Source organism: Tachyglossus aculeatus, chromosome 10, assembly GCF_015852505.1.
Source record: "Tachyglossus aculeatus isolate mTacAcu1 chromosome 10, mTacAcu1.pri, whole genome shotgun sequence".
NCBI lineage: Eukaryota > Metazoa > Chordata > Mammalia > Monotremata > Tachyglossidae > Tachyglossus > Tachyglossus aculeatus.
In genome coordinates, this window is record NC_052075.1 from 3,885,011 (window position 1) to 3,912,527 (window position 27,517).

At 44.3% G+C, this 27,517-nt stretch overlaps 1 protein-coding gene across 1 annotated transcript in view; it reads left to right on the forward strand.

Moving 5' to 3' along the window:
• The window catches only part of UBE2U (ubiquitin conjugating enzyme E2 U), a 59,216-nt gene that overhangs the window by 22,163 nt on the left and 9,536 nt on the right, over positions 1-27,517 (forward strand). Inside the window, exons 7-9 of the mRNA XM_038753091.1 lie at positions 29-117; positions 9,196-9,277; positions 19,696-19,787. Of these exons, the coding sequence (XP_038609019.1) occupies positions 29-117; positions 9,196-9,277; positions 19,696-19,787 (263 nt within the window). The remainder of the gene's footprint in view (positions 1-28; positions 118-9,195; positions 9,278-19,695; positions 19,788-27,517) is intronic.

Sequence of the window (27,517 nt, forward strand, 5' to 3'; positions counted from 1 at the left end):
TAATTTCTCCTAAATTGATATTTTTCAGGAAGATTAAAAGAATCTCTTTTGAAGACTACCTCAGGACCTGGTCTGAAATAGCCACATCCAGAGCTGCACACTGTTTCGGAATCCCACGTAAAGCAATCTGTCTCTATTTTACACATTTTGGGGAATATTTCAAGTTTACTTTCCTTGAAGGTCTATTACTGAAAAGAGAAATGGACTTTCTTTCACTCTCCTCGCCACCTCCAACCCTGTGGACCTGTCCTCTTGTGGATCCCAGGTTGTGGGATCCTGTTTTTTTTTTTGTTTATTTGCTTTGTTTTTTTTAATTGGTATTTATTATGGGAAATTACTAGACTAGACACATGCCCTATGCCACAGGGGGCTGACCATGGTAATCCCCATTTTACAGATGAGGTAATAATAATAATGATGGCATTTGTAAGCGCTTACTATGTCCCAAGCACAGTTCTACACCCTGTAATAATAACTATGGTATTTGTTAAGTGCTATGTGCCAGACACTGTTGTAAGCAGTGGGGTACATATAAGGTAGTCCAGTTGTCCCACATAAGGCTCACAGTCTTATTCCCATTTTCCAGATGAGGTAACTGAGGCCCAGAAAAGTGGAGTGACTTGCCCAAAGTCACACAGCTGACAAGTGGTGGAGCCGGAATTAGAACCCATTACCATCTTACTCCCAGCCCTAGTGGTAATGAGGTTGTCCCCGCCGTGGGGCTCAAAGTCTTAATCCCCATTTTCCAGATGAGGTAACCGAGGCCCAGGGAAGTGGAGTGACTTGCCCAAAGTCACCCAGCTGACAAGTGGCGGAGCCGGGATTCTAACCCACGACCTCTGAATCCCAAGCCCGAAAAGTGAAGTGACTTGCCCAGGGTCACACAGCTGACAAATGGTGGAGCTGGGATTAGAACCCAGGTTCTCCTGACTCAAACCATTTCATTTCATTTTAGGAGCTCTCTCTAGACTGTAAGCTCGTCGTGGGCAGGAAACTTGTCTGCTAATTCTGTTGCATTGTACTCTCCCAAGTGCTTAGTACAGCACTCTGCACATGGTAAGTTCTCAACAAATATGAGTGATTGATTGATAACCTTGAAAAAGAGATCAATCAGGCTGTCACCAGCAAATCATGAACGCACTTTCCAAAAGCCCGTCCAGACCCTCTCCATGGCTAATTTACTGTTTCTCTCAAACAAGTTAAAGAGTATAATTTTCCAGGGAGTATAGTTTACTTACAGGTTACAAAAAAGAAAATGTTAAGATCCCACCTTTCATAAACTTGGTAGGCAACAAGCTGATCACACAACCTTATCTTATTATTAATGAATTAATTATGGTATTTGTCAGGCGCTCACTATATGCCAAGCACTCTTCTAAGCTCTGGGATAAATGCAAGGTAATCAAGTTGGACACAGTCCCTGTCCCACATGGGGCACACGGTCTCAATCCCCATTTTACAGATGAAGTAACTGAGGCACAGAGAAGTGAAGTGACTTGCCCAAGGTCACACAGCAGACAAGTGGCAGAGCTGGGATTAGAACCCACGACCTCTGACTCTCAAGCCCGGGCTCTTGCCACTAAGCCATGCTGCTTCACTTATTATTCACTTATCTTGTCTACCCCAGCGTTTAGTACAGTGCCTGGCACATAATACCAGTACAAATACCATTAAAAAAAAACACCTTGAGGGTCATTATATTCTAATGGGGAGCAGGAAGAAGGACACAGGGACACTTAATAATAGCAAAAGTGAAGAAAGATGAATAATTACACAAATGAAGAAATATACGTAGATTGATATATGCGTAAGAAGTAAGGTCTCTGTTGAAATGGCGTGTCCTGATATGGTGGAAACTAATCAGGTACTGCTTCCTGGAGGAGGTGGAATTTCAGAAGAGCTGTGAAGCTAGGGATTTCAAGGGGAGGAGAGATCCAGGCAAGGAAATGGGCGCAACCAAGGGGTCAGAGGTGGAGGAGTCGAGAGCCTTGCTGTTGGTATAATAAAACATTCCCAAAATAGTCTTTAATAGCACGGTGGCATAATGGAAAGAAAGAGCACTGGAATGGGAGTCAGAAGACCTGGGTACTCCTTCCCAAATCTGCCACTTGCCTCCTGTGTGATTTGGGGCAAGTCGCTTCACCTCTCTGAACCTCCGTTTCCTAATCTCTTTAATGGGGATAAAATATTATCAATCGTATTTATTGAGCACTTACTATGTGCAGAGCACTGTACTAAGCGCTTGGGAAGTACAAATTGGCAACATATAGAGACAGTCCCTACCCAACAGTGGGCTCACAGTCTAAAAGGGGGAGACAGAGAACAAAACCAAACATACTAACAAAATAAAATAAATAGAATAGATATGTACAAATAAATTAAATAAATAAATAGAGTAAAAAAAATATGTACAAACCTATATACATATATACAGGTGCTGTGGGGAAGGGAAGGAGGTAAGACGGGGGGATGGAGAGGGGGACGAGGGGGAGAGGAAAGAAGGGGCTCAGTCTGGGAAGGCCTCCTGGAGGAGGTGAGCTCTCAGCAGGGCCTTGAAGGGAGGAAGAGAGCTAGCTTGGCGGATGGGCGGAGGGAGGGCATTCCAGGCCCGGAGGATGACGTGGGCCGGGGGTCGATGGCGGGACAGGCGAGAGCGAGGTACGGTGAGGAGATTAGCGGCAGAGGAGCGGAGGGTGCGGGCTGGGCTGGAGAAGGAGAGAAAGGAGGTGAGGTAGGAGGGGGCGAGGTGATGGACAGCCTTGAAGCCCAGGGTGAGGAGTTTCTGCCTGATGCGCAGATTGATTGGTAGCCACTGGAGATTTTTGAGGAGAATCCTCAAAATATCTGCTCTCACTCCTTAGGCCGTGAACCGCTTGTGGGGCAAAGACTCTGTCCAGAATGTTTACTGTCCTCTTTGCTTGAGTGCACATTTTCGATTTGCATTTGGTCTAGAAGCTGGTAGGCAAATAAGGAATGGTGTTTTGACCGCACAGGTTTCAGGAGAAACTTGGTGTAGGTGCATGTAGTACTCATTCATTTATTCATTCAATCGTATTTATTGAGACCTCACTGTGTGCAGAGCACTGCACTAAGCGCTTGGGAAGTACAAGTTGGCAACATATAGAGACGGTCCCTACCCAACAACGGGCTCACAGTCTAGAAGGGGGAGACAGACAACAAAACAAAACATGTGGACAAGTGTCAAGTCGTCAGAACAAATAGAATTAAGGCTAAGTGCACATCATTAACAAAATAAATAAAATAGTAAATATGTACAAGTGAAATAAATAGAGTGATAAATCTGTACAAACATATATACAAGTGCTGTGGGGAGGGGAAGGAGGTAGGGCGGGGGGATGGGGAGGAGGAGAGGAAAAGGGGGCTCAGTCTGGGAAGGTTTCTTGGAGGAGGTGAGCTCTCAGGAGGGCTTTGAAGGGAGGAAGAGAGCTAGCTTGGCGGATGTGCAGAGGGAGGGCATTCCAGGCCAGGGGGAGGACGTGGGCCGGGGGTCGACGGCGGGACGGGCGAGAACGAGGTATGGTGAGGAGGTTAGCAGCAGAGGAGCAGAGGGTGCGGGCTGGGCGAGCACTTCAGCACAAGTTTTCCATTTTGGGAGGTTTTGAGAAAATGCAACCCGAAGTTCTAGAAGAACTTGGTGTATCCTGTATCTTCCGTAGCACTTAGCACAGTGCTTGGCACCTAAGAACTGCTTCACTATAATAATAGTAACGGAAAAGGTTGAAAAATCTTTGGGACTTAGAGCAACCAGCAGACAAAATCATCAACCAATCAACCAATAAGTGTTTACTGAGTACCTGCTGCATACAGAGCATTATGCTAAGAACTTTGGAGAGTAATAATAATAATAATAATAATAATAATAATAATAATAATGATGGCATTCGTTAAGCGCTTCTTATGTGCAAAGCACTGTTCTCAGCACTGGCGAGGAAACAAGGTGATCAGGTTGTCCCACGTGGGGCTCACAGTCTTAATCCCCCTTTTACAGATGAGGTAACCGAGGAAGTGACTTGCCCAAAGTCACACAGCTGACAAGCGGCGGAGCCAGGATTAGAACCCAGGACCTCTGACTCCCAAGCCTGTGCTCTTTCCACAATCCATGCAATCAGTCAATGCAGTCCATATAGAAGAGGTAGTGATTCCTTCCTTCAAGGAATTCCCAACCTACCTGGGGAGGCAGACACAAAATAATTTATCAAGAGGAAGCTCCTGAAGATAGATATCTGGGAAAAGTAAGGGTTCAAACGTAATTGGTTCAATCAGTAGGTACAAAAGTGCTATTAGCTAGTTAGTGCTAGTGCTAATTAGTGCTATTAGTTAGTGCATAGCTGCCTCTATGAGAATCCAACAGAAGCATATCCCTAAACGGGAGATTCAGGAAGACTCTCCAGAAAGCGTAAAACTTGAAAGGATTTAAAGGAACAATCCCAGCTGCACTTTTTCCCCCAAAGAGTTTGACTTGACATGAATTTTTTTTTTTTGGTTTTACATCCGTCACCAACATACATAGTAAATATGATCCCTGATTTTGTTTAAAAAGAGAGCCGAAAAATTGGCCAAGAGCACAGCAAAGCCTCTGAGGCTGGGATTAGAGTACCCTCTGCCTGATTTCACAATCAGGCTATGTTCTCTACCCCTTCAGCGGTAATTACAAAATGTATCCCTTAATGTAATAATGAGCATTACTTTTTTATAGCATGTAAACCATCTGTGTTTCTCACTATTTTATCATTTGATAGATAAGTTCAAGGGTGTGTTTTGTTTCTATTTGGGAAAATTTCTGCCCCAAACGTGGGGGTTTTTTTGGTTGAGGGTGGGGAAGAACATTTTTCTGGACTCTGACCATCAAAACTAAGGAAGAAAATTATTACGGACATTTTCTACCCCTCTGTTGTTATTTGTGAGGTCCTGTGATGTAGTTGTTCTCCAGTAAATCAATATTTTCTGAATGTAAATATAGTCTTACTGAGCTCCTTCTCCACCTTCCTGCTGGCTGTATTTGGAATGTCGCCACTTTGAGCCACATAGAGTACCTTGAATTTTGGTCAGTGCTTTCAGTTTTTCCCAAAACAGCTTCAGATAAGTTGTCCTCATAACATAGCTGTGAAAGGAAGCAAGGCCGTTATCCCCATTTTACAGGAAAACCAGGGCACAGAGAGGTCGGGAGACCCAGCCGAGGTCACACAGCAGGCCGGGAGAGGGTTGTGACAGGAACCCTGGCCTCCAGATTCCTACACCCAGGTGCTTTCCTCAGGCGAGGAAGCCCCCACCCTGTGCAGAACGCTGTGGATAGGAGTCCTCTGATTACCTTGCTTTAGATTGTAGAATAAGCTGCCATGTCAAGGCCCTACTGAGAGCTCACCTCCTCCAGGAGGCCTTCCCAGACTGAGCCCCTTCCTTCCTCTCCCCCTCGTCCCCCTCTCCATCCCCCCCATCTTACCTCCTTCCCTTCCCCACAGCACCTGTATATATGTATATATTGTTTGTACATATTTATTACTCTATTTATTTTACTTGTACATATCTATTCTATTTATTTTATTTTGTTAGTATGTTTGGTTTTGTTCTCTGTCTCCCCCTTTTAGACTGTGAGCCCACTGTTGGGTAGGGACTGTCTCTATATGTTGCCAATTTGTACTTCCCAAGCGCTTAGTACAGTGCTATACACACAGTAAGCGCTCAATAAATACGATTGATGGTGATGTCACGACAGCTGTTAGTCATTTGTCCATGTACAAAAGCCCCCCAAGCCCACACTCCTCATTGCTCCGTAATGGAGCGTTAGCCCGCAGCATGGCGTACAGGATAGAGCACCTCAGTCTTCATCCGTGGCTCAGTGGAAAGAGCCCGGGCTTTGGAGTCAGAGGTCATGGGTTCGAATCCCGACTGCCAATTGTCAGCTGTGACACTTTGGGCAAGTCACTTCACTTCTCTGTGCCTCAGTGACCTCATCTGTAAAATGGGGATGAAGACTGTGAGCCCCATGAGGGACAACCTGATCACCTTGTAACCTCCCCAGCGCTTAGAACGGTGCCTTGCACATAGTAAGCGCTTAATAAATACCATTATTACTATTATGGGAGTCAGAAGGTCATGGGTTCTAATGATGACTCCGTCACTTGTCCGGTAAAGATTGTGAGCCCTATTTGGGACAACTTGATCACCTTGTATCCCCCCAGCGCTTAGAACAGTTCTTTGCACATAGTAAGTGCTTTACAAATGCCATCATCATTATTATTATTATTACTAAGACTGTGAGCCCCATGCGGGACAGGGACTGTGTCCAACCTGATTTGCGTGTATCCACCCCAGCACTTAGTACAGTGCACTTAACCAATACCACAATTATTATTAATATTATGATGATGATGATGATGATGATGATGATGATGATGATGATGATGATGTGGGGTGGTGGTCCAGGCCACCGTTTCTCCCAGCAACGCTCCCCTTTCCATCCCCTAGTTAATAATAATAACATAATAGTAATAATAATAATAGTAATAATAATATAATAATAATAGTTGTTTGAAAACTTCTGAAAAGGAATTGACTTCTAGTTGAATGGACCCCCTCGTGGGCAGGGATAATATTGAGTGCACTCCTGTTCTATCCTATTGCACTGCACTTTCCCAAGCACTTAGTACAGTGCTCTGTACTCAGTAAGTGCTCAACAAATACCATTGATTGATTTAATTAATATATGGCAAAGTGGGCCCCATATTTAATCCAAAGAGATGAAAACTTCTCTGGATTCTATCACGGAGGAACTAATGAAATGGGGTTCTGTTTTCTCTAGCCACTGATACCTCCACATCAAAGAGAAACTCCTCACCGTTGGCTTTAAAGCAGTCTGTCACCTTGTCCCCTCCTGCTTCACCTCGCTACTTTCCTAGTCCAACCCAGCCCGCACACTTTATTCCTCTAATGCTAACCTCACCATACCTCGATCTAATCTATCTCGCCGGCAACCTCTCGCCCACATCCTGCCTCTGTCCCGGAATGCCATCCCTCCTGATATCCAACAATTATTCTCCCCTCTTCAAAGCCTTATCTCCTCCAAGAGGCCTTCCCTGAGTGAGCCCTCATTTCCTTTTCTCCCATTGCCTTCTAAGTCCCCCTGACTAGCTCCCTTTATTCACCCCCCCTCCCAGCCCCACAGCACTTACGTACATATCTGTAAATTAGACTGTGAGCCCACTTTTAGACTGTGAGCCCACTGTTGGGTAGCGACTGTCTCTATATGTTGCCAATTTGTACTTCCCAAGCACTTAGTACAGTGCTCTGCACACAGTAAGCGCTCAATAAATACAATTGATGATGATGATATCTGTAAATTAATTCTTTATATTCATATCTATCTCTGCCTCTAGACTATAACCTCGTTGTGGGCAGGGAATGCATCTGTTGTATTGTCACGTTGTACTCTCCCAAGCTCTTAGTACAGTGCTCTGCACCCAGTAAGCACCCAGTCAATGTGATTGACTGGCCGACTATTCAAGTTTTGGGCTGATATCATCAGATTCTTTCCAGTCAGGTCCTTCCCCTGTGGCCTCAGAATATCCGCAGCTCTCTTGCTTCCCAGAACTTTGTACTTGAGTTCTGGGGGTTGAAGGCAGGCTGTTTTTCAATTCTTTCCCTTGTCATTGTTTGCCCAAAAGTAACCTGCTAAGCCGGTTAAAAATGGATTTCTGATTGCTAGGAACTGATATTTTATTTTTATGTAACAGAAGTCTTGAATTCAAGCCTGTTTCTGTACATAGATAAAAAAAAGCTACATTACCATCATCTCATTTTCCCCTCACGGTGTGTTGAGAAGCCGCATGGCTTAGTGGATACAGCACAGGCCCGGAAGTCAGAAGGTCATGGGTTCTAATCACGGCTCCATCACTTGTCTGCTGTGCGACCTTGGGCGACTCACTTCACTTCCCTGGGCCAGGGTTACCTCATCTGTGAAATGGGGATTAAGACTGTGAACCCCACATGGGTCAGGGGCCGTGTCCAACCCGATTTGCTTGTATCCACCCCAGCGCTTAGTGCAGTATTTTGCACATAGTAAGTGCTTAACAAGTACTGTAAATACTGTTATTATTGCAAAGCCCGTTTCATTTTTTAAATTGATGGAAACCTCTATTCATCTCAGACCAAGCAGATAGGAATGAAATCATCGGATTGATGATTTCGTGTAAGCCCAGTAAACCAGAAAGAGCCCTTTATATTATGTTTGCCTCCTCTCTTAGAGTGTAAGTTCATTGTAGGCAGGGAACATGTCATGTGCTTCTGTTTTACCTTCCCAAGTGTTTAGTACCGAACACGGCATCCAGTGGGAACTCAAGAAATATCATTAGTACAGTCCTTTATGTTGTAAGCTCATCGTGGGCAGGGAATGTCTCTACCAACTGTGTTATATTGTACTCTCCCTAGCATTTGGTACAGTGCTCTGCACATAGTAAGCGCTCAGTAAATACGATTGATTAATACTACTCCCACTGCGGCTGTTACCCGTACTACGTTAGGCAGCAAACTAGCCCTTAGCAAGAAAACACTGTTTGGAAATATTGCTGTCCCTGGATTGGAGAAGGAAAGCCCAATGAAAAAATAAGCCTAACCCTTAGTGACAAAAGAGAGATCTGAAGCACATTAATCCTGAACGTTTGGAAACAATTTTGCCTCTGATTTCCTTGTGGGCCTTGGAAGATTTGTTTTGCCACTTTCATATGATGTGCTAGAACCAAAGGATAACTTCACAACCGACTCTTCACATACTTTATTGCCACATCTTGAATCTACTAAATGATGGGTCTCTTAAAAATTAAACAGAGAAGCAGTACGGCCCAGAGGATAGAAAACGGGCCCAGGAGCCCGAAGGACCCGAGTTCTGATCCCGACTCTGCTACTGGTCTGCTGTGTGACCTTGGGCAAGTCACTTCACTTCTCTCTGCCTCAGTTCCTCATCTATAAAATGGGAATTAAGACTGTGAGCCCCACGTGGTATAGGAACTGTGTCCAACCTGATGAGCTTGTATCTACCCCAGCACTTTTAGTACAGGGCGTAGACCAAATAGCATTAAAAGAAGAAATCGATGGGAGGTTTGTTCATCTCTGTCACCTTTGAAAGAAATCATCAGCTTGTCTGTGTGTGTCTTGTTTTCTAATGATCCTCTCTAATTACAGTGTTTGAAGAACCTCATTTCATAGAAAAATACCAAAGCTGGAAGCAAAACAACATAAAAGCACCTGGATTATGGGATGACAGGTAAGTGTTTTAAATCCTCAACTGGTAAACTGAGTAAGTGTACAGCTTAATGAAAGACGCTAGCTACCCTTCCTCTGAAGGACCTTGCTATCTCAGGGAAAGAGAAATTTGCAGAAATGGACCCTCTACAAGAAGGTATTATATTGTTTTGTTGTCTTTCTCCCCCTTCTAGACCGTGAGCCCGTTGTTGGGTAGGGACCGTCCCTATATATTGCTGACTTGTACTTTCCAAGCGCTTAGTACAGTGTTCTGCACGCAGTAAGCGCTCAGTAAATACGATTGAATGAATGAAAGTGACTTAAGTAGCGAGGCCAGGATTAGAACCCAGAATCCTAGGCCTACTCTCTTACAAATTGTACTTCCCAAGCGCTTAGTACAGTGCTCTGCACACAGTAAGCGCTCAATAAATACGATTGATGATGATGATGATGAAGGTATTGGCGTGGCTCAGTGGCAAGAGCCCGGGCTGGGAGTCAGAAGGTCCTGGGTTCTAACCCCGACTCCGCCATTTGTCTGCTGTGAGACCTTGGGCAAGTCACTTAACTTCTCTGTTCCTCAGTTACCTCATCTGTAAAATGAGGATTAAAAGTGTGAGCCCCACGTGGGGCAACCTGATTACCCTTTATCTACCAGTGCTTAGAACAGTGCTTGGCACATAGTAAGCGCTTAACAAATACCATTATTATTATTAATCCCCCCAAAAAGGCTTTTCGATTTTTCCATTGTCCCCCCGCATTCAGAATTCTTGACTGAGAGCAAGAAGACAGTGTGTTCAGAAAGTGAGAGAAAGATTGGGATGAAAACTGGAAGCATAAAAGTGGGTCAATGGCTTGCCCTCATTTTTGAGGCGGGAACAGATTTTCCCTTCCACTTTGGCCCTCTGGCCCGAATCTTCAAGGAACCCGTTGGTCGTTTGACGACCCACCAAGCAGCCTGAGCTCCTAGGAGCCAAGTGCCGAGAACACACGTTGATTCATGTCCGTGTGCCGGGGGAATTCACCCCTCTCCCCTAACCCCTGCCAATCGCTTTGGCTGCCTGAGAGCTCGAGTGACCAGAGATCTGCCTTTTACAAGACGATATTCCTTTTTGGCCAAGTGGTGTAATGTCCCCAAAACACTGAATCCAGCTCTTCCCCGCTCAGCTGCACCTCCTGACACACACTTTCCACGGTGAAGAAGTTGGGCTTTTTGAAATTGGGAGAGCAGCAGGATTCCTACAGCTGAGTTTTATTTGGTAATGGGCTCTCAGCTTTTCCCTCATAAAAACAGCAGGGATCCACGTCTAGTTCTCAGGCAGTTCTATCCAAAAGGGCCTCCTCTTTTCCCAGGATTGCCAGTCCTTGCCAAGATAGTCCTCGGGCCCCCAAATTCTTTCCAGAAGGCTGCACCTTCTCCCAGTACCATCAGTCAGGGGGATGATACCCCTTGCCCACTTTTGCCGCTCTTCTTTGAATTTCAAAGGACAACCTTATACACTCAGTCAGTTCTACCATTCTGCCTCTTTTCGCTGTGCATCTTGGCTAGCACATGACAGCAGAATTGGGGAAAGTTCTTCCGACAATGCACATCTGCCTGGTTAAGGTTGTGCACATTTGCAGCAGAGGGCCCAGGATGACTATTACAATATAAGTTTCCTGAAGCCAAGTAACGACGTGGCCTAGTGGAAAGAGCACAGGCCTGGGAACCAGCGGATCTGAGTTCTAATGCTGGGTCCGCCAGTTAATAATAATAATGGCCTTTGTTAAGCGCTTACTATGTGCAAAGCACTGTTCTAAGCGCTGGGGAGGTTACAAGGTGATCTGGTTGTCCCACTGGGGGCTCACAGTCTTAATCCCCATTTGACAGATGAGGTCACTGAGGCCCAGAGAAGTGAAGTGACTTGCCCAAAGTCACACAGCTGACAATTGGCAGAGCCGGGATTAGAACCCAGGACCTCTGACTCCGAAGCCCGGGCTCTTTCCACTGAGCCACACTGCCAGTTGCCTGCTGTGTGACCAGCGTGGCTCAGTGGAAAGAGTACGGGCTTTGGAGTCAGAGGTTGTGGGTTCAAATGTTGGGTAGGGACCGTCTCTATATGTTGCCAACTTGTGCTTCCCAAGCGCTTAGTACAGTGCTCTGCACACAGTACGCGCTCAATAAATACGATTGATTGATTGATTGATTCAAATCCCGGCTCCGCCGATTGTCAGCTGTGTGACTTTGGGCAAGTCACTTAACTTCTCTGTGCCTCAGTTACCTCATCTGTAAAATGGGGATTAAGACTGTGCGCCCCCAGTGGGACAACCTGATCACCTTGTAACCTCCCCAGCGCTTAGAACAGTGCTTTGCACATAATAAGCGCTTAATAAATGCCATTATTATTATTATTATTATTATTATAAGCGCTTAATAAATGCCATTATTATTATTATTAAGGAAACATCCAAGGTCGGCAGTGGGAGAGATGAGAACGAGACATCGTGAGTAGGTTGGCTTGAGAGGAATGAAGCTTGAGAACTGGGGTGTAGTGGGAGAGCAGCAAATCCATTCATTCAGTCGTATTTATTGAGCACTCACTGCGTTCACGTCACTGTAGTAAGCGCTTGGGAGAGTACCATATCACCATAAACAGACACATTCCCTGCCCACAGTGAGCTTACAGTCTAGAGGGGGAGACAGACATTAATATCAATACATTATAGGTCCGTACATAAGTGCTGTGGGGCTAGGGGGTGGGGGATGGATAAAGGGAGTAAGTCAGGGTGATGCAGAAGGAGTGGGAGAAGAAGAAAGGAGGGCTTAGGGAAGGCCTCTTCGGGGAGATGGCCTTCAATAAATAGCTTTGAAGGGGGGAGAGTACTCATCTGTCGGATTTGAGGAGGCAGGACCTTCCAATCCAGAAGCAGGACATGGGGGAGAGGGTGGTGGAAAGATAAATGAGATCGAGGTACAGGGAGAAGGTTGGCATTAGAGAAGCCAAGTGTGCGGGCTGGCTTGTAGTAGAAGAATAGCAAGGTGACGTAGGAACCGGCAAGGTGATTGAGTGATTTAAAGCCAATGGTGAGGAGTTTTGGTTTGATGTGCAGGTGGGAGGGGAGAGATTTGGTTGAGTATCATAAAACCAGTGAGTTTGGAGGTTCTGTTTGATGTCGATTGTGATGGGTAACTAACTATTAGAGGTTCTGGGGCTGTGGGAAGCTCAAACGCAGAACAGTGCTTTAGAAAAACGATCCAGTCAGCAAAGTAGGGACTTGAGAGGGGAGAGAACGGAGGCAGGGAGGTCAGCAGGAAGGTGAATGTGGTAGTCGAATTGATGTTTTTTGGAAGGTATTTAAGCACTTACTATGTGCCAAGCACTATACTATACACTGGGGTAGATACAGGATAACCAGATTGGACAGGTCCTGCTCACATGGGGCCTCCCACTGTAAATGGGAGGGAGAGCAGGTATTGAATCCCCATTTTACAAATGAGGAAACTGAGGCACAGAGAAGTGACTCGTCCAAGGTCACCCAGCAGGCAAGTGGTAGGGCCATGATTAGAGTCAGTCAATCATTCATATTCATGGAGCGCTTACTGTGTACTAAGCGCTTGGGAGAGTACAGTAACACAGAGTTAGTGGATACGTTGCATGCTCACAAGGAACTTACAGTCTAGAGGAACCCAGGTCATCCGACTCCCGGGCCTGTGCTCTTTCGACTAGGAAAAACATGGGGTCATTGGGATGGAGAGGAAGAGATGGAGTCTGGGAATGGTAAGAAAAGAAGGCAAGGAGAATGCCAGACTTGGGAGAGATGGCGATGGTGCGGCCCACCGTGATGGGAAAGTTAAGTTGTAGGTTGGAAGGTCCTTGAATGCAAAATATCACATATCCTCTCCCTCCTGTAGGTGTTTAGTGATGTTTGTTACTGGTTTGTGTGCATAAGGAAACTACTTTACTGATGGCTGAGCCCCTTCCTTCCTCTCCCCCTCATCCCCCCTCCATCCCCCCATCTTACCACCTTCCCTTCCCCACAACACCTGTATATATGTTTGTACATATTTATTACTCTATTTATTTATTTATTTTACTTGTACATATCTATTCTATTTATTTTATTTTGTTAGTATGTTTGGTTTTGTTCTCTGTCTCCCCCTTTTAGACTGTGAGCCCACTGTTGGGTAGGGACTGTCTCTATGTGTTGCCAACTTGGACTTCCCAAGCACTTAGTCCAGTGCGCTGCACACAGTAAGCGCTCAATAAATACGATTGAATGAATGAATGAATGAATGAACTTTGTCCAACCTGCTTATCTTATATCTAACCTTGCGTTTAGGACAATGCTAGGCACATAGTAAGCGCTTGACGAGTTCCATAACTCTAATTATGATGATGATGATGATAATTATATGATGACGATGGCTGAGTAGGAGACTAGCTTAAAGGTAATGACTCTCTGTCAGCCAACCAATAATAATAATAATGGTACTTGTTAAGCGCTTACTATGTACCAAACACTGTTCTAAGCACTGCGGTAGGTACAGATTAATCAGACCGGACACACTGGACCAAGGCTAACTTAAGGGAAGTCTTTCAAGAGGCAGAGGTTAAGCTCTTCCCCACATCACCCAGAAGCGGGTCCGCCTGGGAAGTGGATGGAAAAATGGGTTTCTGGAACAAAAACCGTGTTAGAACTGTGCCCTCTTATCTGTATACTTGAGACTGTCCTAGCCCATCCTTCAGCGGCCTATCGGATTGCACTCGTCGGTCCGATCTTTCTGGTTTAGTTTACGTCTTCAGTAACTTTTTTTCCAAAGCCAAACGTGTGAGGAATGCTTTCCTCGCTGATTCTTTCCTCCTTTCAGAACAAATGAAAAGCAAGAGCCTAGCTACTAGTCAGCTGCACCTCAAGTAGTTGTGGCCCGACAGTTCCGACGACAAGGTGTGGGGTTTCTCTCTAAGGAGGGGAGTCGGGGGGAATCAATCAATCAATCAATCGTATTTATTGAGCGCTTACTATGTGCAGAGCACTGTACTGAGCGCTTGGGAAGTACAAATTGGCATCACATAGAGACAGTCCCTACCCAACAGTGGGCTCACAGTCTAAAAGGGGGAGACAGAGAACAGAACCAAACATACCATCACTGGGGAAAAGACGGCCGAGGAGGGCCCGGGCCAAAGAGAAGCAGCGTGGCTCAGTGGAAAGAGCCCGGGTTTTGGAGTCAGTGGTCAGGGGTTCAAATCCCGGCTGTGTGACTTTGGGCAAGTCACTTCACTTCTCTGGGCCTCACTTCCCTCATCTGTAAAATGGGGATTGACTGTGAGCCCCTTGTGGGACAACCTGATCACCTTATAACCTCCCCAGCGCTTAGAACAGTGCTTTGCACTTAGTAAGCGCCTAGTAAATGCCATTGTCATCATCATCAAAGCGTATTTCCCTCACGAACCCAACCGAGGGACCCATCCGAGGTCAAAACTAGCCGCCGTTACCGCTTCTTCACAGACAACAGCACCTGTATATATGTATATATGTTTGTATGTATTTATTACTCTATTTATTTTATTTGTACATATTTATTCTATTTATTTTATTTTGTTAGTATGTTTTGTTTTATTCTCTGTCTTCCCCTTCTAGACTGTGAGGCAACTGTTGGGTAGGGACCGGCTCTGTATGTTGCCAACTTGTACTTCCCAAGCGCTTAGTACAGTGCTTTGCACACAGTAAGCGCTCAATAAATACGATTGAATGAATACCAACAAAATAAAATAAGTAGGATAGAAATGTACAAGTAAAATAAATAAATAAATAAATAAATAAATAGAGTAATAAAGATAGGGGAAGATAGGGAAGACCCTGCAGAATGCAAGGTTATTTTTGCCCCGTCACACAACTTCCTTTTTTAGTTCCTCTCACAGATCGGCTTTGCTTTATTGGTTGGATAATCGATTCATTATGCGATGTCGCAGCATCCCACCCAACCCCCCTAAACTATGCAGCCGAGTTGGGTCTTGTCATTTCCAACTTATCCATTCATTTCTACATCTGGCTGAAATAATTTTCGAGCTATTTGAGCCAGAGGACGTGGTTCCTCCGCTGTTATATTGGCGTTCCGGAGCAAATTACCGTGCACTTTCGGGAGCCTTTCTGGGATTGCCATCTGCTGGTGGAGGGGAAGGGATTTAGAACCGATTTGCGTTTTCTGCTTTTCAAATCTGAATTTGGTGGGCGAATACAGAGTCAGCCTTAGAATGGAATTGGTGAATTAGTAAAGGTTTTGAGGTCGTTTTTTTTTTTCAACTGTAGAGAGCACTTAGAACTATTTGTACTACGAATGGTTAAATGTAATGGGACCATAATTAAAGGCAAAATTGAAATTTAAGCTTGTTCGGTAAATGAGAATGACACCGGGTAAACATTTTTATTAGAAAATGTTTTTTTTTTTGGGGGGGCGGTTCAAGTGGAACCTTCAATAGCAAAAGAGCTGTGCTTCCAAAACTGCAATGGGATATGTAGTACAAATGAGAATTAATAAAAATATCTGGAATTGGTACAGTGCCATTTTTATGGTTCCAAAGCACTGTTACGCGAATCACCTCCATGGTATCCTCGCAACAGGCTTGGGAGAAAGGCAGGGGTAAGGATGATATTCCCATTTTACAGATGTGGAAACAGGCACAGAGCAGTTAAGTGGACTTGATGTGCCCAAGGTCACCCCACAATAACCAGTGGCATACTGGGGCTGATAATCCTTATCTCCTGACTCTATTTCCTCTCCCAAATTGTGTATGGCAATCATAGATGTGAATAATATGCCTCTTATATTAAGACTGGGACAGGAACTATGTGTATATATGTATATATGTTTGTTATATGTATATATGTTTGTACGTTTTTATTACTCTAATTATTTATTTTACTTGTACATATTCTATTCATTTATTTTATATATGTATATATGTTTGTTATATGTATATATGTTTGTACGTTTTTATTACTCTATTTAATTATTTATTTTACTTGTACATATTCTATTTATTTATTTTATTTTGTTAATATGTTTTGTTTTGTTCTCTGTCTCCCCCTTCTAGACTGTGAGCCCACTGTTGGGTAGGGACCGTCTCTATATGTTGCCAACCTGTACTTCCCAAGCGCTTAGTACAGTGCTCTGCACACAGTAAGTGTTCAATAAATACGATTGAATGAATGAATGAATGAATGAATGAACTTTGTCCAACCTGCTTATCTTATATCTGACCTTGCGTTTAGAACAATGCTTGGCACATAGTAAGCGCTTGACGAGTTCCATACCTATAACTATTATTCTATACATTTATGTTTTGTATGAACCAAAATGAATTTTTATCCGGCCGGTGTAAGTACCCTTTGTTTTTGAAGACAACACCACCGATGGTGAAATTTATCTACGAGCCCACGTTGTGACAGAAGAGGTCAATGCACACTGCACACCCAAAGACAATCCTCTGTTGTGCTGTCCTGTGTGATGTGGGCAGTGCTTGGCTCTGTCTTTGCTTTTGCCTCCTTGTCTTCAAAGTTTCTCATGGAACATTAATATAAAAGCCAGCAAAATCAAATTCACTGCAAGCCGTAATGGGTATGATTATATGGAGCAGGGAAAGGCTGAGCTGTGGAATTTCTTTCACAGCTTAAGAAGAGTCTGAAGTATTGCAACAAAATGGAGAGCCAAATTTAGATTCGGTATTTTGCATTTCCCTTAAATTGACAGAAAGTTTGTAACTTCCAGTTTGGAATCACCTTCTCCAAGCAGTTCCTGTATGGACTGCATTTTTCCATAATGGCCAAAATAAGTTGTTTTCAGAGAAAAGGGGTGGATGCCGTAGAAAATGTTACAAAAGGAAAATGCAGGAAGGCTATGTTGGATGGGATTGTCAGTGATACTTGCACGACGGTAAGTGCTCAATAAATACCACTGTTGGAGTGATTGCTGATTGATCCCCCTTCTAGAGTGTGAGCCCGCTGTTGGGTAGGGACCGTCTCTGTATGTTGCCAACTTGTACTTCCCAAGCACTTAGTACAGTGCTCTCCACACATTAAGCGCTCAGTAAATACAGTTGAATGAATGAGTGATTGGCCCAAGTTTGGGCTGGTACTTCCAAAACCATAAAAGTTTTTATTTTATTTTATTTTATTTTATTTTATTTTGTTAGTATGTTTAGTTTTGTTCTCTGTCTCCCCCTTCTAGACTGTGAGCCCGCTGTTGGGTAGGGACTGTCTCTATGTGTTACCGACTTGTACTTCCCAAGTGCTTAGTACAGTGCTCTGCACACAGTAAGCGCTCAATAAATACGATTGATTGATTTGATTGATTGATTGATTGATTTATCGCAGGGCATTCCTGTTTGCTGCTGTTGGAATCAGGAAGCTTTCTGGACTGTCCATGGACCTGCTGTAGGGCTTACGTTCTTATCCTAAAATGTATGAGGAGCTTGTTATGGGCAGGGAGCCTATCTACTAATTCTGTTCGTTCATTCGTTCATTCAGCCGTATTTATTGAACGCTTACTATGTGTAGAGCACTGCACTAAACACTTGCGGAAGTACAGTACAACAATAAACAGTGACATTCCCTGTCCACAATGAGCTCGCAGTCTAGAACCGGGGGGAGACAGACATCAGGACAAATAAATAAAATTACAGATATATGATGTTATTTTACTCTCCCAAGCACCCAGTAAAGTGCTCTGCATATAGTAAGCACTCAATAAATACCGCTGATGGATTGATTACGAAACCAAGTAATCCTCCAAGGTGGGGAGTTAGTGTTTCTATCTTGGGAGAAGAGTGAGTGGGTGCCTTATATCTACTTGAAAACATTTTGGTCTCTTTAATGGATAGGCAAATAAAGAAAATGAATATTTTTACCCTCCTTAAGTTTCAAGCCCGAAACCAGGTTTGTAAAATTGCTTAGGTCTAGATTTTTAGCTTCTTTACCACCCAAAAACATCTGGGATGTGGTATTGTTGCCGGCCAAAACCTTTTTTGCCATCTGGTGGCGAGTAAAAGAGGCCTAGATTGAAAACGAGCGTTATTAGGCTTAAACTTCAGCTCAGTTAGTCAAAGTCCAGATAGTTGAAAACTATTTTACCGATAGTCCTGTCACCACTACAGTAGGAAAACGTATTTTTTTTTTTACAAAAAGGATGAATAAATTCCCTTTAAAGTGGGCAAGATGTAGCACCTGTATATAATTTTGTACAGATTTATTACTCTATTTATTTTACTTGTGCATGTTCACTATTGTATTTATTTTGTTAATGATGTGCACTTAGCTTTAATTCTATTTGTTCTGACGACTTGACACCTGTGCATATGTTTTGTTTTGTTGTCTGTCCCCCCCCGTCTAGACTGTGAGCCCGTTGTCGGGTAGGGACCGTCTCTATATGTTGCCAACTTGTCCTTCCCAAGCGCTTAGTACAGAGCTCTGCACACAGTAAGCGCTCAATAAATACGATTGAATGAATGAATGAAATATATGCATTTCATACTATTGTTTCCATCAATTGATCTTATTCATCGACCACTTACTGTATGCAGAGCACCGTTCTAAGCGCTTAGAGGAGCAGCGTGGCTCAGTGGAAAGAGCACAGGCTTTGAAGTCAGAGGTCATGGGTTCGAATCCCAACTCCCCCACATGTCTGCTGTGTGACCTTGGGCAAGTCACTTAACTTCTCTGAGCCTGTTACCTCATCTGGAAAGTGGGGATTAAGACTGTGAGCCCCACATGGGACAACTTGATCACCTTGTAGCCCCCCCAGCGCTTAGAACAGTGCTCTGCACATAGTAAGCGCTTAACAAATGCCATTATTATTATTACTGGGAGAGTATGATATAACAGAATCGATAGATATGTTCTTTGCCCACAGTGAGCTTACAGACTAGATTTTGAGGACAAAAATGTATGACACTTCAGTCTGCTGCCCGGATCATTTTTCCATAAAAACCTTAACAAATACGATTAGGATAGGAGGGGGCAAGGAAATTGAGTGCTTTCAAGCTGAGGGTAAGGAATGTCTGTTTGATGCAGACCATGTGGACAATAGACTGTAAGCTCGTTGTGGGCAGGGAATGTGTCCATTTATTGTTATATTGTACTCTCCCAAGCACTTACTACTGTGCTCTGCACACAGCACACGCTCAATAAATGTGGCTGAATGAGTGTTAAACCGTGTAGACACTCCTGTAAACTCTTTCTCCTTACCTTCCCAAGGGCTGAGTGCAGTTCTCTGTCCGCGCTACCAAACGATCAATTGACTGCTTTGTGCGAACGATGTAGCCATGAATGACCCTCCCATCAGGTTCACCTCTTCCACTTTCCGGATTTCACCCTTTTCCCGCATCCCCCAAAATGCCGCCGGCTTTCAAAGGGGCAGAAAACCGTCTTGAGGTCAGAAGATGGATTTCATGATATTTGTCTTCCTAGGTTTGCTTCTCTGTTGTCTGAGATCACTCGGAAACGCACGATGCTCCCCAGAGCCAAGAAGACCCAGGTGCACGTGGCCTGCCCGACTCCAGGTAAAATTTCCACCCAATCTCACACTCCCCTCTTAGACTACAAGCTTCTAAAGGGCAGGGATCATATCTCACATTTTAGACTGTGAGCCCACTGTTGGGTAGGGACTGTCTCTATATGTTGCCAATTTGTACTTCCCAAGCGCTTAGTACAGTGCTCTGCACATAGTAAGCGCTCAATAAATACGATTGATGATGATGATGATGATATCTGCTAACTCCGTTGTACTCTTCCAGAAACTTAGGACGATGCTTTTGACCCAGTACATGCTCAATAAATGCCACTTTTTAAAAATGGTATTTAAGTGCTTACTACGTGCCAGGCACTGTACTAACCACTGGGGTAGAGGCAAATTAATTTGGTTGCGCACAGTCCATGTACCACGTGGGGCTTATAGTTTTAACCCCCATTTTATGGATGAGGGACATGAGGCCCAGAGAAGTGAGGTCGTGGGTTCGAATCCCACCTCGGCCACTTGTCAGCTGTGTGACTTTGGGCAAGTCGCTTGACTTCTCTGAGCGTCAGTGCCCTCGTCCGTAAAATGGGGGTGAAGACCGGGAGCCCCACGTGGGGCAACCTGATGACCTTGTATCTCCCCCAGCGATTAGAACAGTGCTTGGCACATGTTAAGCGCTTAACAAATACCATTATCATCAAGTGAAGCGTCCAAGGTCACACAGCAGACAAGGGGCGGAGCGGGGATTAGAACCCAGGTCCTTCTGACTTCCTTCTGTGTGGTTTATCCACCAGGCCACATTCCTGTTGATTGTTTGATTGAGTCGAGATGGTAACTCTCAAGCCAAGTGTTGAGAGTTAGGATCTCAAAGAGCTCTGTAACTTGGGGCCACAGTCCTGCCAGTGAAAAAGTAGTAAACTGCTCCCTTTGAGGCTCCTCTTTCAGGCCTAGTAAAGTCTGCATTTAGTAAAGAGGAGCAGCGTGGCTCAGTGGAAAGAGCCCGGGCTTTGGAGTCAGAGGTCGTGGGTTCAAATCCCGGCTCCACCACAAGTCTGCTGTGCGACCTTGGGCAAGTCACTTAACTTCTCTGAGCCTCAGTTACCTCATCTGTTAAAATGGGGATTAAGACTGTGAGCCCCACATGGGACAACTTGATCACAATGTATCCCCCCAGCGCTTAGAACAGTGCTTTGCACATAGTAAGCGCTTAACAAATGCCATCGTTATTTTTAGAGAAGCAGCGTGGCTCAGTAGAAAGAGCACGGGCTTTGGAGTCAGAGGTCATGGGTTCGAATGCCGACTCGGCCACATGACTGCTGTGTGATCTTGGGCAAGTCACTTCACTTCTCTGGGCCTCAGTTACGTCCTCTGTAAAATGGGAATTAGACTGTGAGCCCCACGTGGGACAACCTGATCACCCTGTATCCTCCCCAGCGCTTAGAACAGTGCTTTGCACATAGTAAGCACTTAACATATGCCAATTATTATTATTATTATTATTAAAGATCCTCTGATGGCCCCCAAAATTGTCCAACTTGCCATGTGGCTTACTCTTTCTGGCGGGGATTGTTTAAATCTGAGTTTTGAAGTACAGTATGGCCGGGACCCATCAATCAATTAATCGTATTTATTGAGCGCTTAGTGTGTGCAGAGCACTGTACTAAGCGCTTGGGAAGTACAAGTTGGCAACATCTAGAGACAGTCCCTACCCAACAGTGGGCTCACAGTCTAAAAGGGGGAGACAGAGAACAAAACCAAACATACTAACAAAATAAGATAAATAGAATAGATATGTACAAGTAAAATAAATAAAGTAATAAATATGTACAAACATATATACGTGTATATATGTATGTATATACATGTTGATATACATATATATATCAACCACGGAAGAATGAATCCAGGTACATCATCAGGGTTGTGACCCAAGGAGCTGCCCTACCATGGGAGGTTATCAGCCCATAATACTTACTGAGCACTTACTGTCCACAGAGCACTGTACTAGGTACTTGGAAGAGTGCAGCATAATAATAATAATGGCATTGATTAAGTGCTTACTGTGTTCAAAGCACTGTTCTAAGCACTGGGGAGGTTACAAGGTGATCAGGTTGTCCCACATGGGGCTCACAGTCTTAATCCCCATTTTACAGATGATGGAACTGAGGCACAGAGAAGTTAAGTTACTTACCCAAAGTCACACAGCTGACAGTTGGCGGAGCCGGGATTTGAACACATGACCTCTGACTCCAAAGCCCATGCTCTTTTCACCGAGCCACGCTGCTTCTCATATACTGAATACCATCTCTACCCTCAAGGAATTTACAATCCAGCGGGGGAGACGGGGGTTATAGTATATTGCTGATAGGAGGCAATAATGGACTATGTAAGATGCGGTGGTAAGAGGTCTGGAAATTGTGAATATCCCGTTGTTTAAGGTGCTATGGAAGGCCTGAAATGGGATCTGATGAGTCCTCCATCTCTGAAGAGGCGTGACCCTCTCCTTTGGGGATTATTTCAGTGCAGTATTAATAATGATGGTGTCATTTATTATGCACTTACTAAAGCTCCATGTGGGACTGGAACTGTATCCAATCCAATTTCCTTGTATCCACCCCAGTGCTTACTACAGTGCCTGGCACATAGTAAGTGCTTAACAAATGCCACATTATCATTATTATTGTTATCATCATCACAAACCTGGAGGGGAGGAGGAAAGTGGGTATGTGGGGTAAGATGTTAGTTCTAGAGGTCAGATCTAGGACAGTGATTGTTGGATATGCCCAACAATTCCTGGGTTCAGTGCAGTATTAATAATGATGGTGGCATTTATTAAGCACTTACTATGTGCAAAGCACTGTTCTAAGCACCGGGGAGGTTACAAGGCGATCAGGTTGTCCCATGGGGGGCTCACAGTCTTAATCCCCATTTTACAGATGAGGGAACTGAGGCACAGAGAAGTGAAGTGACATGCCCAAAGTCACACAGCTGACAAGTGGCAGAGCCAGGATTTGAACCCATGACCTATGACTCCGAAGCCTGTGCTCTTTCCACTGAGCCACGCTGCTTCTCCTAAGTATTGCTCCAAAGAACTGAAGGAAATGGGCTGAAATTCCTTGCAGCTGATCTAGAAGGTAGAACTCTCCACTCTACAGTAGAGCCAACCCTGTTCTCCTGTCACTGTGCTCTGCACACAGTAAGTGCTCGGTAAATACAATTAAATGAATGAATTAATGAATTAATTAATTGATGATAATGATGATGGCATTTATTAAGCGCTTACTATGTGCAAAGCACTGTTCTAAGCACTGGGGGGATACAAAGTGATGAGGTTGTCCCACGTGGGGCTCACAGTCTTCATCCCCCTTTTACAGATGTGGGAAGTGAGGCCCAGAGAAGTGAAGTGACTTGCCCAAAGTCACACAGCTGACAAGTGGCGGAGCCGGGATTTGAACCCATGACCTCTGACTCCAAAGCCCGTGCTCTTTCCCACTGAGCCACGCTGCTTCTCGAATGAATGAATGAAGGAATGCCAGACACTGTTATTACTCTATTTATTTATTTTACTTGTACATATCTGTTCTATTTATTTTATTTTGTTATTATGTTTGGTTTTGTTCTCTGTCTCCCCCTTTTAGACTGTGAGCCCACTGCTGGGTAGGGACTGTCTCTATATGTTGCCAACTTGTACTTCCCAAGCGCTTAGTACAGTGCTCTGCACACAGTAAGCGCTCAATAAATACGATTGATGGTGATGATGATGCGAGATAATATCAGGTCCCACCTAAGGGCTCGCAGTCTAAGTGGGAGGGCGAGCAGGTATTGAATCCTGTATATATGTATATATGTTTGCATGTATTTATTACTCTATTGATTTATTTATTTTATTTGTACATGTTTATTCCGTTTATTTTATTTGGTTAATATGTTTTGTTTTGTTCTCTGTCTCCCCCTTCTAGACTGTGAGCCCACTGTTGGGTAGGGACCGTCTCTAGATGTTGCCAACCTGGACTTCCCAAGCGCTTAGTACAGTGCTCTGCACAGAGTAAGCGCTCAATAAATGCGATTGAATGAATGAATGAAAGAATGAATCCCCATTTTGTAGATGAGGGACCTGAAGCCCATCATCACCCAGCAGGTATGTGGAGGAGCTAGGATTAGAACCCAAGCCTTCCGACTCCCAATCCTGTGTCCTTTCCACTAGACCACACTACTTACCTACGGAGAAGCATTCCAACATTTCCGAGTGGCCTTTATTCCCTAGAAATGCCCAGGTCTATTAATAAGAGGAAAAGCAGTCTTCAAGGAGAAATATGGAAGAGCAAATGCCTAGAAGCAGCATGGCTCAATGGAAGGAGCCCGGGCTTTGGAGTCAGAGGTCAGGGGTTCAAATCCCGGCTCCACCAATTGTCAGCTGTGTGACTTTGGGCAAGTCACTTCACTTCTCTGTGCCTCAGTTGCCTCATCTGTAAAATGGGGATGAAGACTGTGAGCCCCCCGTGGGACAACCTGATCACCTTGTGAGTGCTTAGAACAGTGCTTTGCACATAGTAAGCGCTTAATAAATGCCATTATTATTATTATTATTATTAGATGAAGAGAAGTGGCATGGCGAGGTGGATAGAGAATGGGACTAGGAGTTGGAAGGTCACTTGTCTGCTGTGGGACCTTGGGCAAGTCACTTCACTTCTCTGCGCCTCACTTACCTCATCTCTAAAGTGGGGATTAAGATTGTGAGTCCCATGTGGGACAGGGACTGTGTCCAACCTTCTTAGGCTGGATCTCCCTCGGCGCTTAGAACAGTGCTTGACACGTAGTAAGCACTTAACAAGTACCATCATTATTAGATTAAGACAGAAGTAAAGGGAGACGATTTTAGGAGGTGCCCTTAAACTGGCCAGGGCTAAATTCTTATTCTTAACCCCTATATCTATCCTGCTGCCGACCTCTCGCCCATGTCGCGCCTCTGGCCTGGAACACCCTTCCCCTTCATATCCAACAATTACTGTCCTAGATCTGACCTCTAGAGTTAACATCTCACCCCACATACCCACTTTCCTCCTCCCCTCCAGGCTTATGATGATGCTAATAATAATAATAATAATAATGTGGTATTTGTTAAGCACTTACTATATGCCAGGCACTGTAGTGAGCACTGGGGTGGATACAAGGAAATTGGATTGGATGCAGTTCCTGTCCCACATGGAGCTCACGGTCTCAATCCCCATTTTACAGACGAGGTAACTGAGGCACAGAAGTGAAGTGACTTGTCCAAGGTCACACAGCAGACAAGTGGTGGAGCCGCAAATAGAACCCATGACGTTTTGACTCCGTAGCCCAGGCTGTATCCGCTACACCATTTCTCCCTTCACTCTCCTGACTGGGGAGCGATGTACTCCTCTTTCTGGGGACAAAACTCCTTCACTTGATTCATCCTACCACCATCTAGGGCTAACCCTAACCCCCATCTTACCTCCTTCCCTTCCCCACAGCACCTGTATATATGTTTGTACATATTTTTTACTCTATTTATTTATTTATTTATTTATTTTATTTGTACATATCTATTCTATTTATTTTATTTTGTTAGTGTGTTTGGTTTTGTTCTCTGTCTCCCCCTTTTAGACTGTGAGCCCACTGTTGGGTAGGGACTGTCACTATATGTTGCCAATTTGTGCTTCCCAAGCGCTTAGTACAGTGCTCTGCACATAGTAAGCGCTCAATAAATACGATTGATGATGATGATGATGATGGCATAGCTTTCCAGCTGTGGTGTCCAGTTGAGGGTGGGGTGATCTTTCCAGGACTGATCAGAAGCAGAGTAAGTGCCCACGGACACGTCTTTAAAACCTCCACTGCTCCCTGCTTCCTGCAAGGAGCACAGTGTGGGTCTTGAACTTTGGCGCCTCTCCTTAATAATAATAATAATAATAATAATAATAATAATGGTATTTGTTAAGCACTTATTATGTGCTTAACATACCACTATGTGCTTTTAGACTGTGAGCCCACTGCTGGGTAGGGACTGTCCCTATATGTTACCAACTTGTACTTCCCAAGCGCTTAGTACAGTGCTCTGCACACAGTAAGTGCTCAATAAATACGATTGATGATGATGATGCAAAGCACTGTTCTAAGCGCTGGGGGGATCCAAGGTGATCAGGTTGTCCCATGTGGGGCTCGCAGTCTTAATTCCCATTTTACAGATGAGGGAACTGAGGCTCAGAGAAGTTGTTATTTATTTATTTTACTTGTACATATCTATTCTACTTATTCTATTTTGTTAGTATGTTCGGTTTTGTTCTCTGTCTCCCCCTTCTAGACTTCTCGACTGTGAGCCCACTGTTGGGTAGGGACCGTCTCTGTATGTTGCCAACTTGGACTTCCCAAGCGCTTAGTCCAGTGCTCTGCACACAGTAAGCGCTCAATCACCATCAATCGTATTTATTGAGCACTTACTGTGTGCAGAGCACTGTACTAAGCGCTTCAATATTGATTGAATTCAGTATTCAATCAATAAATACGATTGATTGATTGATTAAGTGACTTCCCCAAAGTCACACAGCTGACAGTTGGCGGAGCCGGGATTTGAACCCCTGACCTCTGACTCCAAAGCCCGGGCTCTTTCCACTGAGCCACACTGCTTCTCCTTGATCTGTCCACCAGTTGCCATGACCCCAAGAGAGATTTAGAGCCACGCTGAAGTTCTGGAAGACTGCAGCTGGTTTAGATAGATGCCCCTCATTCGTCCCATAACATGGGAGTTTATTCAGTCGTATTTATCGAGTGCTTACTGCATGCAGAGCACTGTATTAAGCGCTTGAAAGAGTACAGTGCAACGATAAGCAGACACACTCCCTGCCCACAAGGATCTTGTTCACTGTACAGTCTGATTAGAGTGCTGTTGGAGAATCAGAGAAAATTATCCCCCATTTGGATAGGACACATTTTAAGGCAGTCAGTCAATCATATTTATTGAGCACTTACTGTCTGCAGAGCACTGTATTAAGCTTGTTCACCGTACAGTCTGATTAGAGTGCTGTTGGAGAATGAGAGAAAATTCTTCCCCATTTGGGTAGGACACGTTTCAAGGCACTGTCAGTCAATCATATTTATTGAGCACTTACTGTCTGCAGAGCACTGTATTAAGCTTGTTCACTGTACAGTCTGATTAGAGTGCTGTTGGAGAATGAGAGAAAATTCTTCCCCATTTGGATAGGACACGTTTCAAGGCACTGTCAGTCAATCATATTTATTGAGCACTTACTGTCTGCAGAGCACTGTATTAAGCTTGTTCACCGTACAGTCTGATTAGAGTGCTGTTGGAGAATGAGAGAAAATTCTTCCCCATTTGGATAGGACACGTTTCAAGGCACTGTCAGTCAATCATATTTATTGAGCACTTACTGTCTGCAGAGCACTGTATTAAGCTTGTTCACCGTACAGTCTGATTAGAGTGCTGTTGGAGAATGAGAGAAAATTCTTCCCCATTTGGATAGGACACGTTTCAAGGCACTGTCAGTCAATCATATTTATTGAGCACTTACTGTCTGCAGAGCACTGTATTAAGCTTGTTCACTGTACAGTCTGATTAGAGTGCTGTTGGAGAATGAGAGAAAATTCTTCCCCATTTGGATAGGACACATTTCAAGGCACTGTCAGTCAATCATATTTATTGAGCACTTACTGTCTGCAGAGCACTGTATTAAGCTTGTTCACCGTACAGTCTGATTAGAGTGCTGTTGGAGAATGAGAGAAAATTCTTCCCCATTTGGA